We start from the raw sequence: 15303 nt of genomic DNA on the forward strand, positions 1-15303 counted from the left end.
CAGCGGCGAGAACAAGGCGCTCCAGGTTCCGGCATGGCAAATTGCCGGCAAAGAGCCAGAATCTTCACACATGTTTCTCCTGTCTAGCGCTCAGGCACATAACCCCGGCTCGGCAATTCGAGGCAAGCCCTTCTCTAGGCCGATTCGAAAGAACGCGCTACGACACCGAGGCAAAGGCAGCCGACCCTTCGGGCCGTACACAACGGGGCCCCGGGTGAGCCTGGCTATGAACTCGAGCCGTCTTTACCGGAACTCGATCCTGTCGCGCGGTTCGGCGCTTTGCATCCGGCTCTTTTCGCGCGTAAATCAGCCGATGCCGGGTCGTCTTTCGTGCGAATCATCACTTGCTTCGCCAGTCTCCTGTACCTTGGGCTTCGACCGGCTCTGTTGCCACCAAGATGCTGCCGTCAGGCTGACTTCGTTTTCAGATGAGTGTTGGCGAGGTCGTAGAACTACGAATTTGTGCACAAGATGGGAAGTGAGGTGCATGCCGAGTTGAATTTTGCAGTCTCTTACAACACACGGCGCTTTCTCGGGAACGATTCAGCAACGAGTTGGCAGAGCGGAAATGTATGATTGCAGAAAAATATGGACCGAAAAAGGTGGCTACAAAAAGCAAGCCTAAAATCGAAGACGATGACAGAGCATCCCGCTCAACCAAGCTTCCTCGACTTGACCAAGTGCGTCGAGATACCAGACGCTTCTCCTCCGTATCCACCCTGGAGTGTGGATTGTCCACCTTTGAACACAGCCTGGCGCGAACCGAGCTTCTTCTTGGCCGCTTCGTACTTGAGACGCTTCTTGACACGCGGATTGCGAGACGTCTTGGGACGGTGAGGCGTGAGACCCTTGTTCTTCTCGATCTGGCGCGTGATGGCGCGGTGTTGGCCGTCTTCCAGCGCATTGTCTTCCATGAGGGCGAATCGCTCGGCGTTGCGTGCATCGTCGTACTCTGCTTTGGCTTCAGCGCGGGCGCGCTTACGAGAGGATGCAACCAAGTCGTAGTAATCGGCATCATCGTCATCGCCTTCGTCCGCGCCAGCACGCGAAGAGGCCATGGGCTGACCCATGACATCGCGCCAGTCCTTTTCGTCCGCCTCGCCCCACCCATCCTCTCCATCCAGCGCAACGTCCTTGCCCGCGCCGCCGTTGAGCTGCTGCTGCAGTTTGGATTCTCGCGCAGCTTTGGCCGCCTCGACACCTGCTCGGCTACGCTCCCGATCGCGGTAAGGAATGTCGGCATCGCCCGACTGGCGCTCCTTGGCTGCTTTCGAGCGCTGCAGAGCCTTGCTCTCGATGGCTGAGGCGTGGAACTGCAGCGTTCGCTTCCTCGCCGCTCGCTCGGCTGATTCGATCGAGGACAGGCCCGAAAGCTCTCCAAACGTCGCATCGTCAAAGCTGGTGCTGTCGCCAGACGCTGCAAATGGATTACTGCCGGTGGCCGATTTGCCAGCCACGCCTTTCTTCTTGAGCTTAACTTGCAGCGTCGGCTCGTCATCCAAGTCCGCCAATCCGGCTGCTAGCGGTGCAACAGGCTCCGGCCTCTTGTCCTTGGCTGGCTTCTTCTTGTCCATGCTCTTGTCGGCTACAATCGCCTTGTTTTTCTTCTGCTTAGGCTCGGCAACCACGTCCTCGAAATCTCCATAGTCGTCGTCCTCTTCAGAAGCACGTAACGCCTGCTTGTTGGTCTTCGTCTTCTTGGCTTTGGCTGGCGCGGTGTTCTCTTTGCCGCCGCTGGCTTCAGCATCCATCATCAGATCCGCCAGCTCATCCTCGTCGAGGTCTCCAAGATCATCGTCTTCGCTGCCTTGACTGAGCATGTACATGTCATCCATCTCCTCGGATGACAGGCCCCCGTCGGTGACAGACGTATGCTGTGGACCAAACGTGAGCCCGAGATCCTCCATAACGCTGAGACCTTGCTTGAGACGCATCATGCGTTGCATGACCGGATGGGTTCGCAGCTTGCTAGGCTCGTTGACGAATTCGGGAGAGGCACGAAGGTGGAAGTAGAACGTCATGGTGGTGATGTAGGTGGCCAGTGTTTGGTAGTAAACATGCATCACTTCAAGACTGGCGTGCTCTGGATGTGTGGTCATGATTTGCTTGAGCATGGAATCGGCACGCCCAAACTCTTCGAGCATGTCGGCATACTCTCCGGCGAGCGCGACCGCTTCCGGGCTCGTTTGCTGCAGCTTGGCTAGCAGAGCACGGCGTGAGCTTTCGTTGGTTGAACCTGCAGCGCTAGCAGAGGTGATTTTCCCATGGAGTCGGGTGGACGGGGTAGTGTCGTCGCCATCGAGTTCTCGCCTTCGTTGCTCTCGTCCGGCATCCTTGGCCGACTTGGCCAGGTGGCCATCTGCATCGTCGCCGCCGAGACCAAAGTCCGAGTCGTCCATGGCACTCCGGCTCTTCTTTTGCAGTCGCTTGACTTCCTTGAGCTCGAGCTGGCGAGCTTGCTCTTCGTCAATTTCCGAGTCCGAGTCCATAGCATCCAAGTCGTTGGTGTTGTAATAAGCCCGCTTGTTCGTTCCCCAGCCACGATCATTCTCGTGTGGCTCTTGCTCGTCTTCGCCATCCTCCTCTTCGTCGTCGTCGTCGTCGTCGTCGTCGTCATCGTCAGAAGATACGACGATGTCCGCCTTCTTGTTTTTCTGTTTCTTTTGAGAGGAATAGGCTGCTGCGTCATCGTCATACTCCTCTGCGGCTTGCTCCTCTTCCAAGTCGGGATCTTGATCTTCGTCGGAAGGCGCTTCGTCAATACCTAACACTTCACGGTTGTTCAGGCCGACGTCCATATCTTCGTCCGAGTCGTTGGCAGCGCGGTCGTAGCCTTCCAGAAGGATCTGGTCGCGGCTGGCTTCGAACAGATCCTCGTCGTCCTTGGGAATGTCGTCAAAGCCAGCGGAACGGCTGAGCGCGCCGGTAGCATCGCCGCGGCGCCCTTTCGTTCCTCGACGTCCGGCCATGGCTGCGTTGTGATGTTCGAATGCGAGCGTTCGAGGTTGCCTAGGCCAGGCTTGATGTGGTGTGGAAGAATGAAGCCAAATGCAATCTTCGCCGACTTAGTGTCGCCGTCAGCTGCTGCGCTCCTGGTTTTGGGACCCTTCTTGGTCATGCCCAACAGAGGCGCAAGAGAGGCAAATTTCAAAAATTTACAGAACGAGCTTGCAGCTGTGAGAGAGGCAAGAATTAGTCATGCTTTGTGGTCGACCCTAAATGTGGAGTGGAGTGAGAGGTGTTTGAAGTTTCTAGCCGCGTGCCTTCTGCAGCCAAGTTTTTTCTTCCTTTTTTTTTTAAAAGGGAAAGAAAGGGTCTTTTAATCTCTGGAACTTTGAGTCTCGAGTGCCTAGCAGAGGAACGGAAGACGCAGAGACTTCGCTCGCGCCTTGCTTTTGTTCCTTCTTGTTCACCATCCCTGCGTCTTCCTCTTGCAGTTCCTTCTCATACCGGATTCGCTAGGGTGCAACCATGCCTATCAGAAGAATAGGTCGTCAGAGCTCGCCCAGCAAGGGCGATGAGGACAGCCCGTCCAAGACGCGCGTCCAGCCTATGCGTAGCGCTCGCCTCAGAAGTGCATCACCCTTCTTGGATATTGCAAGCGCATCGACCAGTGCCGCTGCCTCGCAGCCCTCGTCTCAAACATCTTCCCCTTCGAAAGCCTCGCCATCTAAGGCGATCCGCCCTTCGCCCAGGAAAGTTGCACCTGCGTCCTCTTCGCTCCAGCTTCCGGTGAGACGGTCCACTCGCTCGCGTTCGCGTTCAGTAGACCCGGAGAGCCTGCCTATCATCGGCGAGGACGTCTCCCCTGCGACGTCACGCGAGGTTTCTGAAGCTCTCGATGCGGAGGTCGAGGCAGCGAGCCCGGAGCATGATCAAGAAAATGCAACCCCAGAGCCGCGTCTCGCCACAATATCCGAAGATGCAGCTCCACCAACACTGTCGGAAGACGTCGAAAATGCTGAGATGACTTCCTCCAATGACAGCTCCGACACTGATTCGAACTCTGACCCCGACTCTGACTCAGATGGGAGCTCGAATACCGACTCGGACGACTCGAGCTCCGCGTCCTCCTCAGAAGACGAGCAAGAAGGCGATGCAACGGCCGACCTGGATGCGCTACTGAAAGCATCACAGCAAGCGTACAAGAGCCGAGCCCCTGCGCCTGCTGCTCAGAGTCGATTCGAGGACAACCAGGACGTCATCTCCTTCGATGCTGGTTCCGACCACGCCCAACGCTCACAGCGTACAGGCAAGGTCATGCCTCTTGTTGTCAAAGCCAAGCACCAAGTGGCAAAATTGCAGCCCAGTGCCGGCAAGCAGCCGAGATCCTCCAAGGACAAGTTCGACCAGCAAATCGAGGCACTCGGCGAACAAGCACCTACATCCGGCAAGAAGAAGTCGAAGCATGCCCGGACCGTCCAGACCTCTACAGGTTCCAGCTGGTTCGACATGCCCGAATTTGGTGCATCAGCATCGCGGCTGGCCGCGCTCAAGAAGCACTCGGCGGCTGACGGCGGTCATGCGAAGGCTACGGGTGGGGATGCACGACTCGCTTCGGCGGAACAGCTGCGTCGCGAGGTGCAGGCGCTGCGACTTCGCAATGCACTCGATCCCAAGCGCTTCTACCGAGCTTCGGCCAAAAATCAGGCCATGCCCAAGTTCGCCCAACTTGGCAGGATCATCGCTTCGCCGCTCGAGCCCAAGGCCGTGCTGTCCCGCCAAGAGAGGGGCCGCACCGTTGTCGAGGAGCTCATCCGCGACGCGGAAGCTGCCTCGTATGCCAAGCGCAAGTTCAGCGAATCGCAAGCCAGCCACCGCTCCAACTACAATGGCCGTCGCAAGCCCCCGTCCAAGAAGAGACGATCATGAAGCGTATGCATCTCACTCAAGATACGATACCCTCAGCAACATCATTCACAATCCCAGCATTCGTAGGGAGCGCGTTTCTCAGCCGCAACGTAATCATCGCCTGCCAGCTCGAGCATGCACTGTAATCGCTCTGTTTGTCACTGCCTCGATCGTGGGTTCGTCTCAGCTGCTTTACACGCCTACGCCTTCACGACTCCCAAGCTGCTTCGCGAAATCCGCAGCTTGCATGGGAGTTTGATCTGATCGATTTAGTGCGTCTAAAGGCCCGATGTTCACCTGTCACCCGATTGGATGCTCAGTGACACCGAAAATCAAAATTTTGCACACACATCACAGGAGCGGCTCACGGCTCATCCGTTCAACAGGGGCACGCTCCGCTTTGACAACGCTTTCTGCTTGGAGACTGCACTTTCTACGAGCAGCGCCATGTCAGACGGCGACCGCGCACTGCAACCCGACCACTCTTTGTTCCTTTCGATCAAGCGGAGCACGCAGCACGGAACACGGAAGCAGACTCCAATCGGGCCAATCAGTGGAGAGAAGACGGGGCCAAGGTTACTCACCTTCTTTCAGCGAGAGGATCGCTCAATCGCCTCTATCCGCCGCTGCTCTGACTTGTCGCTTAAGAGCGAACACCTCGCCTTCGCCGCTTTTGCAGGGGGCAGCACGGACAATTTTCGACGGCGAATCCACAGCAGCAAGGCAAGCGATATGCCAGGCAGAGAGGCGCGGCCAAGCCCTTTCCTCTCCTCTTTGTTCCTGTGCTCCCTCTCGTCTCGCGCTGCTTTCTGAAAATGACTGGAAAACCAGAAGAATCCAAATTTCGATTCTCGGGCAAAGGGAGAGCGGACAGAATCCTTTTCTCACTTTTCCATTTGCTCAGCCTCTGCAGAAACCGAGACGTCGATGCTGCCGTCCCTATGGGTTTCTCGTTTCAGCGACCGAGGAGGCGAAGCAATTTTCGACCGTTTTTTCGTGTTTTGCTCTGCTGAGCTTACCCCTGCTCTCTTTCTCCGTTGCGTTGCTCAGCTTTTCCTCTTCGATTTTGCTTCGCGCGAGCCAAGGAGTCACTGTTGCTGCTCTCCCTTGTGGTGCACTTCGCCTGTTGATCCCCCTCCCCCCCAATTCAAAATCTCCTGCCAAAACGCGTCGGTCCCCTACCATCAGCTCGACTCAAGTGTGTGCTCGTATCCGCTCGACTCTGCTTTACCATATCCCCTGCGCTCGCATTCCTCGTGTCAGACTTGCGCGCGTCTCTTTTCACCTTTTTTCCATCCCATTCTCAAGTCTTGCGACTACAGTCGATTTGACTTTTCCATCCCATCGACACATCTTCACCTCCTCACCTCTGTTTCGCGTCTTACGGTCAAAATTGCCTCCGTCTTCGCACACGCAACTGGCTCCTCGTCCTCGCTCTCTTTTCCTCTTGCACCCCTCTGATCCCCCTCCTCCTCCTCCTCATCTATTCTCCTGCGCTGCGCGTTACCTTTCGGACGCCTCTTGCATTCTTGCATCCATCCACCTTTCTCTCACCGTCCTTCTCCTTCTCTTTCCCATCCGCCCTTCCCTATTCACATCGGGTCCCTTGATTGGAGCACCTGGTTGATCAATTTCCTACAACCTCTTCTTGCCATTAATTCGGTTCGTGCGACCTCATCACCCTCGCCATTCCGACTTTGACCATACCTTCTTCGGGTGTCGTCGTCGTCGAGATCCGTTCGTGCAGCAATTTCTTCTTTTGGTCCCTTGTACACTAGCCGGTCCCATCCAGACCCTCATACCCCCCGTCCAAAATCCGTCTCCTCGCTGCCCGTTCTCGTTCCTCTCTAAGCTTTCGTCATCGTTCCACTTAGATCGTCTCCGTCGTCGTCACCACCCCCATCAACGCCAACGTCAACGTGGACCTTGAACTTTTTTTCAGAACTACACGCCCATCACCCGAAGCCCGGAGCGGACCTCTGCATTCCTTCCTCCTGATTTCTCTCAACTCGTGATTGTCGACGACCCGCTTTCAGCCATCGCCAATCAGTTCTTTCGTCGTCGTTGTCAATAGTGCCCCTCAATTGACTTGGATGGGCGCAACGGCAGCAGTCTAACTCGTCACCCTTTTCGGCATGGCGAGAAGCGCAGCTCCTGCCCCTGCTGCGACCACGTCCAGCAGAGTCAGGAACAAAAAGCTTTCCTACAGGCAAAAGCGTGAGTAGCCCGCCGCGAACCGACCCTCCCGTTGCTTTTCGAACGCGTCCACTGACCACAAAATATTCCCTTTTTCACCGTCTCACCAAATTCCGCCTCTCTGCTGCCTCATCTTTTTTCCGTTGGACTCTACCGCGAATTTCCACTCTCGTCGCCTTCCAAAATTCTTCTCGTCGCGATCATCTGCATTTTCATATTTGACCTACTTGATGGTACCACTCCTCATTTACTCGACACGACCAATCTTTTTTACTCAAATTTTTCATTACTGCCACCGCCGCAATCTCTCTTGATCTACGACATCACGCGTCCAACTCGTCGTCATCGTCATCATCTCTATGTCGTCATTGCCCGACCATTTCATTCACCTCATCGCAAACGATGTACACTTTGGACCGCAACAGTATGCGTTCAACGTGGCTCGCATCTGCTCAACGCCGCCACTTCGGTGGTGGCGGGACCAGAGCCCGAGTTCGAAGGGCAGGAGCATGCCCAGGATTCTAACCTCGGTGTCGACGCCAGCGAGATCTCGGAGCACCATCTTCAGGCAGCCTTGTCATCGAATCAGCTTGCGACCTCAGAAGGCAACACGGCAGCCGAGACCGCGAAAGCAGCCTACAGCATTCCTGTCCCCGATGCACACGGCACGCTCTCCAACGCTGAGTTTTCCGAGCTCTACCCTTCGGGCGTCTACTCGGACCCGGTCACCTACATCCGTTGGTCCGACACGGTCGAGGATTGCATCAAGGGTCCCAGCTACAACATGGACGAAGATGACCAGGACTGGCTCGAGACACGCAATGCAAAGGCGCAGGAGGATCTGGCGACGGCGATTCGCAACACCAAGTCGGGACCTCTGGCGGGCACCGGTGGAAAGGGTAAGGCAAAGGAGAAGCTGCGCGAAGATGCCATCGAGAAACTCGTCTCTGAAAACCAGGGCAGCTATCGCGTGCTGTCCGAGGACCAGTTCGAGATGATCATGACCGTCTTTGAACAAGTCACTTCCGAGCAGGTTCCTTTTCTCCACCTGGACGTGACCAAGATCCCGACGTGCGAAGAGCTCCTCGCCTACTTTGACCCATCGTCCTCCATCTCTGCCCTCGCCCAACCCGACTTACCTCAGCTGAACTGGGAAAAGACCGTCGGCGCTAGCGCCGCTTCCTCTCAAGCTCGTCGACCCTCCATCGCCGGCGGTGCTGCCTCTCGCTCCCTTCCAAGTCCTTCCCTTTACTCTTCAGAATGGTCGCCACGGAATCCGTACAAGAATCTGGCCGATCTCAAGGCGCTTGCGAACGTCGTCTACCCACATTGGAAGAGCCGTCGTGAGGACCGCGAAGGTCGACCGATCACTCCGTACCTCAACTTCGACGAGACGAACGACAATGACCCCTACGTCTGCTTCCGCCGACGTGAGGTCAAGCAGATCCGCAAGACGCGCAAGACCGATGCGGTCCACATCGAAAAGATGATCCGACTCCGGGCCGAACTCGAGCATGCCGTCGCGTTGACCGAGCTGGTGGCTCAACGAGAAAAGACCAAGCGTGCGTCGTTGCGGCAGAGCCGCGAATGCTGGGAGGGCGTTAAGGACCTCATGGATATTAAACGTCATTGGGGTATTGTTGGCCCACAGCAAGGGTTGGAAGACGAGGAGCTCATCTCTGGGGAACGCAGGGATCCAACACAGGCGTCGTCAGGGCCTGCCAAGAAGAAGCGCAAAACGGACGAAGCTGCGACGACGATCAAGTTGGCGGGACGCAAGTCCCGCGGTGGCGAAGCCGACGGTACCTCAGCGGGTGCGGCAGCGGCAGCGGCTGGCGGCGTCTCGGGAATGGGCTCCGCCATTCTCGAACGTGTTCATGCCGTGCAAGCGTACATCGAGCGCGAATGCTTGCGCAAAGCCGACTCGGACCTCGGCTGGGAAGAGGGCAGCGACGCTGCCTTCCAGCCTATCCCTGCGCCAGCGCCGTTGCGAGCTTTCCGACCAATCCACGCCGAGTCTTCCGACGATCCACTGCCCTTCTCGCCGCTCTCCACACGGGCAGGCCGTCCCCCCTCCTTCCGCAGGCGTGTCGGGCGAGGTGGTCGTGTCTTCTTGGACCGCCGCCTTCCTGTGCCTAGCCCTGTGCCCACTAGCCTCACAGACTGGCCACGCTACGGTCGCACCCGATCCGAGCTGCCAGGCCACGAGGCTCGTGAGGCTGCCCCGTCACAAGAGCTCGAGTCGGAGCCGACGCGAGCATCCTCGATGCTTCCTGATGTCGGACTTGCCAGCTCCCCGCCGTCAAGCAAGAAGACGTTGACAGGGCCATTTGCCTTCTCGCCCGACCTCCACCCGCACCTGCTAGCCTCCGCGACGCATCCTTCTGTGCAGTCGTTCCTAAACCAAGGCAACGACACTTTTGGCGGCCCTTTTGCGCATACCGGCCCTTTTGCTTCCGCATCTTCGAGACAGTCGTCCGACGACGTTTCGGGCTCGCAGCATTCTGACGCTTCGAGCACGTCGTCCGACTCGAGCGATCGCTCCCGACTCAGTGGCACGTCCGTGGGTGTCGTTAGCACGCAAGCCACCGAGGTGGGCGACATCGATATGTTGGGACTGGACGAGGCGCACGACAAGCGTGACGGCGAGCTGCAGCGAACTGCATCGGACGATGACGACTCTGAACCCGATTCCGAGTTTGATCGCGAGCACGAGCTTCGGCGGTGGACAAAGCTGGAAGAGCAATGGAGGTACGACGACGAGTCGGGCCGCTTCGCTGGTCTCGGCCTTACAGCGCTTGGAGGCATGGAGGACGACGACGAGGCAGTTTTGGACGACTTTGACCAGAAGTTTATGCGCTACAGAATGACGCTGCTGGAAGAGATTGACCTTCTCAAGCTTTCGACGGATCTCACTAATCTGCAACAGGCGCAAGCGGCTGCCGAAGCGCCGGCACCCAAGCCCGCGGGGTACGTCGAGCAGCCAGCCTCGTCTTCCTCCGCGGTTGCGAGTGCTGTGGCTGCATCCGCCAAGGTTACGGGCACCCCTGTCGCAGCAACAGCAGCACCTGCTACTCTACCCGGTGTTCCGAGTGCGGCGACCTTGCCGATGCCGTCAGCGGCGCGTACAGCAGCATCGACGGGCGGTGGCGGCTCACAGAGCGCGTTGCAGGCGCAGCAACTGCAAGCACAGCAACAGCAGCTCCAGATGGCTATCTTGCAGCAGCAACAGCAGCAGCAGCAAGCCGCTGCCGCAGCACAGGCACAAGCACAGGCACAAGCGGTGGCTCAGGCGCAAGCCCAGCAAGCCGCACTCTTGCAACAGCAACAAAAACAGCAACAGCAGCAACAGCAGCATCAAACACAACAGCAGTTGCAACAGCAGACGCAAGCATTACCACAGCCGCAGATTCCGCAACCGCAGCAACAACAACCGCAGCAGGTCCAACAGCCAGGCGCACAGCAACAGCTTACGCAGGCGTTCGGAAGCCAGATCATGTCTCTCTCGCACAACAATAACCAGCAGGCACAGCTGGCAGCCTTTGCCGCCGCGCAGCAGCAATTGCAGGCTGCTCAACAAGCTGCGGCCCAGCAACAGCAGCAGCAGCAGAGGCGCATGAGCGGAGTAGTTCAGCAGCAGCCACAGCCGCAGCAGCAGCAGATCGGCTTGCCCGTGCAGATGCAAGTGGGAATGCCCATCCAAATGCAAATGCAACTGCAGATGCAAATGGCCGCCGCTGCAGCTCAAGGTCAAACTCACCTGCTGGGACAGTCGATGCCATTCGACGCCACCTCGATTCAAGCACAGATGCAGCAGGCGCAGCAGCACTTGGCTCGGTCCATGCCGCCACAGAGCATGGCGCACTCATCACCCATGCAGGCTGCCGCCTTCACCGTACCCAGCGCCGCCCAGCCGTTCGGTATGAATCTAACCTTGAACATGACCGGAAACGCTGGCAGCCCGCCGATGCAGCACGCAAGGGTAAGCTCTCAACCGCAACAGCAAATCGCACGTACCTCGGCATCTCCAGTTCCAGCAGCGGCTAATGGGCAGAACACTGGTCGAACCAACCCTTCGCCCGTAATGCAAGCAGGTCTCGTGATGCCCCAGCAGCAGCAACAGCAACAACAGGCGCAGCAGGCCGGAGCCATCAACCTGAATCTGAGCCTGGCAGCAGCGCAAATGAAGAACGGAGCTGCCACCATGCAACAATTTCAAGCGCTTCAGCAACAGGCCCAGATGCTGCAGCAGGGGCAACAGGGCAACGCGACGGCGGCTCAATTAATGGCGATGAAGGCTGCGTTGGCGCAGGACGCCAATATGAACTTGCGCTTGCCTCCCAACCGAGCTCTGCAAATTGCACAGCAGGCTGCTCAGGCTGCTTTCGGCGCCCAGCAACAGCAACAACAGCCGCAGCAACAGCAAGCACAAGCCAATGGCGGCGCATCGAATCAAGGATCGCCCGCGATGTCTCGCGCCTCCACCGCCGGTTCTCCTCGTTTCGCTGCCAACGGCATTAATGGAGCGATGGCTGGCAGCTCGCCCGTGCAGAACGGCACTTCGGCCACCACCAATGCGACCAATTCGCCGTCACCGCAAATCTCGGCTGCCAATCGAGCCGCTATCGCCGCCGCGACGAACGCAGCCAACGCCAAGATGATGGCGGCCCAGTCGCCTATTTCGTACCACGCCTCGCCGGTGCAGGCCAACATGAACCTGCACGCAGTGCAGCAACAGCAGCTCAAGAATGCAGCAGCAGCCGCGGCCGGTGCTGCTGCCGGTGCTGCTGGTTCGCCTCATCTCGCCACAAGAGCTTCGCCACAGACGCAGCAAGGATGAGCAGTCGCGACGCTTTGCAAATAAATTTCACCGGATGATCCAGGACATTTCTGTGTACAATCCTTCGTGACACCGCCACCACCACTACACTACATACAACGACATTCTAATGGTCTCGTTCGCCTTCGTTTCACACTTGTAGATACCGTTTTGTTTTGGTGCAATCTTTTTCCTTTTCTTTGGCACAAAGAAATTGCGAACTTGACTCTCTTCTTTTAGCCGCTCTTGGCGCTCACCGACAAAGCTCAGTGGTGGGACGTGTGTGAGATTGAGCTGACGAATGAGAACGCAACGTCGACGACAGGCAGCCGATGTTTCACGACACAAGACGCCAAGTGGTCCCGAGGCGGCGGCGGTTTCACGCGTGCAGCGAGAGCTAAAGCCACACACAGAGAGGCAAACCGCTGATACAACAAGCAACAGTCTTGGATATCCATGAATTGCGTAGAGTGATCGACAAACGAGGGCGCGGAACAAAGGTAACAAATGTCGCAAAGAGTGTGTACCGCTTCTTATCACGACGCGGACGACGGGGAAGGGGTTTCAAAGACGATCGAGTTGGTCGAGCGAAGTGGGACGCATGCGCATCCACTTCATCCTGGGCCCTGTCTTTGCGTATTCCGACACCTTGAAGCCGTAGATCTTGGGTGTGTACGTTCGGGTGTAAGGTACACGCTTGCCCAACTGTTCTGGCTGGATCGTGCGGTGGACGGGCGCCTCTGTCCTCGCTTCTGTCGCCGTTGCTTCCGTGGCTGATGGTGTTGTTTCAGAAGCGTCTGCAGCATCCGCCTGCTGCTGCGGCGCGTACTGCACTTGCTGAGCGCCCACCGCCTCGACCGCCTGCTTGGGCGCAATGATACTAGGAAACAGATCGCGATAGCACTGGTACAGCAGATGCGGGAACGTCGTACCGAAAAACGCCCCGTCCACCCCGTGAAACCGGCTGCTCGGCGGACTGTAATTATCAATGCAGTTTGGACAGAACAGCTTGACGGTGTCCAGCCCGGGCAAGTCGCTCCTCCCACACGGTAGCACGGGGTGGCTATGGCAAAACACTCGCGGACAGTAGCCAAAGTGTCCCGCCTCGTACTTGTCCACCATCTGCTGCATGCCGTGTCGCGTCAAGATGTACCTCTGATGGATCAAGCCATAGAGCAGCTCGGCGGAGGACTCGACAATCGAAACATCGGGAATCTTGAGCGAGTCTTCCTCGGGCGGCTCGACGTCGAGGATCATCTCGAGCGCTTCCTTGTAGAAGGGCACGAGCGCGTTAAGCCCCGTCAGGTTGAAATCATCTTCGATAAAGTCTTCGCCTACTTCGGCAAAGTATTCGTGCCCCGGCAAGGAGCAGAACCACGAAATCCACGTTAGCGATTCGGTGCCGCTTTCCGAGGGCGATTCTGATTCTATGGGAGAGGAAGACAGAAAGGGAATAGGGAGTTAAGGAAAGCGTTAGAAAGGAGGTCCAAACGACATCGAGCCGAACCGAGCCGGGTTCGCACTCACCATAGATTTCGTCTTCGTAGGCACCAAGGTTGACAGCCTCATCTTCCTCTTCCTCGTCTTCCTCGATCTGCTCGCCTTTGGCGTACGGAAGGTCGCCTTCTAACGGGTCGTCTCTTGGTAGGATGTTGGAGCTCATGCTGTCGCTGCGTGAAACAAAGAGGGCAGTGCTCGATACTGCAGTTGTCGCTCGAGTCGCTCTTCTCTCCTCTGTGAGATGTGTCTGTGCTAGCGGGTGCGACGCTGGGTGATGTGGTTCGGGTATACGGATCAATCCTCTGAAACGAGTGCGGGAAGTGGACGACGGGTGGTCAAAGCTTGGTTGAAAGACGTGCGGAAGAGATGGCCAACGGCGCGTGCGGACGATTGGGCTGCGAAGGCGGTAGGCGATGAAGGAGTGACGAAAACGAATGCAGGCGAGAGGAGGCGATAGTGATGGTGGTGATGAGAACAATTGAACAATGAATGAGATAGAGGCCGAAAGAAACAGAATTGTAAAAATGTGATCTCAGCCAGTCAAGCGACAGTTTTCGGAATTTCGCTGCTGAGCTACTGCTGCTGCTGCTGCTGCTGCTGCTGCTGCTGCTTTGTTTGCTCGTGCTTACGGGCAGCTGCGACGCGGATCACGAATATTATCTCCAGCCTGCGCAAAGGCCACACAATTCCAGCTGCATTGCAGACCGGCCTACAACCGTTTCATGACGGCCACGGACTCGGCTTCCGGCTACATCCAGTGTGGAAGGGCTCATAGGAACCAGGTCGGCCACTTGCTCGCCACCTAGGCTGCCGTGCTGGGCGGCTTGCCCTCCGACGCTGCCACAGCTTTAATAGAGAATGGATACCATGTTACAACAAGGAACTATAGTACGACGGAAACGTGTTTTGTATGTACATGAATGAGGATAGCAACATCGATCGAGGTGCGAGTGAGCGTCCGCGTAGCTGCTTGATGCGATCACTGGACACCACAGACCACCGACTCGTCGATAGGAGAGTCGATGGGAGAAAAAAAGCAAAGCCTTTCAACTCGACAATCAAACAGAATGCTGAGCGGATCCGGGCCTGATTGTCGAGCGGAATCGCCTTACTCGTCCTTCTTACCGGAGCCAGCCTTTTCGGCTTCCTTAATGGCAGCCTTATCAGTCTGGGGTCCGGCCTGGCCAGCAGCTCCGAACAATCCGGGGGGAGCCTTGAAGGGACGCTTGAGGTCGCCAGTGGCGGGTTGGCCCCAGACCCAGATCTTGGCCATGTTGGATTCGAGCGCGTTCTTGAGCGGCAGGATGGACTGGATCACGAGCGGGTTGGTGTAGCCGAGGTAGAGGTGCATGAAGCCGACCATGGCGCAGCCCATGAGGATGCCGCGGGTCGACTTGGAGATCTCGGCGAGGTCGTAGTCGCGGTTGGTGGTGGTGACGAGCTCGCCCGGTTCTTGCGACATGGGGCTCTTGGCGTTGACGTACTTGATCACGGTGAGATCGTTGGTCTTCTTGACGCGGTACGAGCAGTAGTAGTAGATGGCCAGGCAGAGCAGCTGAACGGCAACGTAGGCGCCACGGGCGTACAGGATGTACTCGGGCTTGTCGTCGAAGGGAATGCGCTTGGCAACCTGCATGGCGCCAAACATGAAAGCCTGTGCAGTGAGGCAGAAGAAAGGCGGGAGAGAATGGCATTTTCCCAAGGCCAGTTGTCAGTCATCAAGCTAGCTTACTCCGATGCGAGAAGCACTGGTCCGTAACGAGCTCAAATCCGACGGGCGGGTTACAGCAAGGAGGAGGGTGCTTACCATGTTTCCAATAGCTGCGCTCATGATGAAAGTATGCTGCCCTCGCTCGAAAGCTTGAGTGGTCGAAGGATAAGGGGGTTTGGGGTGGCTGGGTGGTGGTAGTGGATGAGAGGGTAGGAAGCAAGGGTGC

General features: G+C 57.3%; 5 protein-coding genes across 5 annotated transcripts; 2 read left to right on the forward strand and 3 right to left on the reverse strand.

Moving 5' to 3' along the window:
- Nucleotides 1–653: 653 nt before the first annotated feature.
- Nucleotides 654–2969, reverse strand: EX895_006139 (uncharacterized protein; the record flags this gene model as incomplete). Its single annotated transcript, XM_029886731.1, has 1 exon — nucleotides 654–2969. One exon carries the CDS (start codon nucleotides 2967–2969, stop codon nucleotides 654–656), a length of 2316 nt encoding a protein of 771 aa, XP_029737044.1.
- A 502-nt stretch (nucleotides 2970–3471) lies between these two features.
- On the forward strand, nucleotides 3472–4872 carry EX895_006140 (uncharacterized protein; the record flags this gene model as incomplete). The annotated part of the gene is made up of 1 exon (XM_029886732.1): nucleotides 3472–4872. One exon carries the CDS (start codon nucleotides 3472–3474, stop codon nucleotides 4870–4872), a length of 1401 nt encoding a protein of 466 aa, XP_029737045.1.
- Nucleotides 4873–6986: 2114 nt separating this feature from the next.
- EX895_006141 (uncharacterized protein) lies at nucleotides 6987–11887 on the forward strand (the record flags this gene model as incomplete). The annotated part of the gene is made up of 2 exons (XM_029886733.1): nucleotides 6987–7068; nucleotides 7473–11887. 2 exons carry the CDS (start codon nucleotides 6987–6989, stop codon nucleotides 11885–11887), a joined length of 4497 nt encoding a protein of 1498 aa, XP_029737046.1.
- A 543-nt stretch (nucleotides 11888–12430) lies between these two features.
- On the reverse strand, nucleotides 12431–13529 carry EX895_006142 (uncharacterized protein; the record flags this gene model as incomplete). Its single annotated transcript, XM_029886734.1, has 2 exons — nucleotides 12431–13293; nucleotides 13394–13529. 2 exons carry the CDS (start codon nucleotides 13527–13529, stop codon nucleotides 12431–12433), a joined length of 999 nt encoding a protein of 332 aa, XP_029737047.1.
- A 945-nt stretch (nucleotides 13530–14474) lies between these two features.
- EX895_006143 (uncharacterized protein) lies at nucleotides 14475–15197 on the reverse strand (the record flags this gene model as incomplete). Its single annotated transcript, XM_029886735.1, has 2 exons — nucleotides 14475–15020; nucleotides 15174–15197. The coding sequence occupies 2 exons, from the start codon at nucleotides 15195–15197 to the stop codon at nucleotides 14475–14477; spliced, it is 570 nt and encodes a 189-aa protein (XP_029737048.1).
- Nucleotides 15198–15303: the final 106 nt, after the last annotated feature.

This window comes from Sporisorium graminicola, chromosome SGRAM_8, assembly GCF_005498985.1.
Source record: "Sporisorium graminicola strain CBS 10092 chromosome SGRAM_8, whole genome shotgun sequence".
In the NCBI taxonomy this organism is placed as follows: domain Eukaryota; kingdom Fungi; phylum Basidiomycota; class Ustilaginomycetes; order Ustilaginales; family Ustilaginaceae; genus Sporisorium; species Sporisorium graminicola.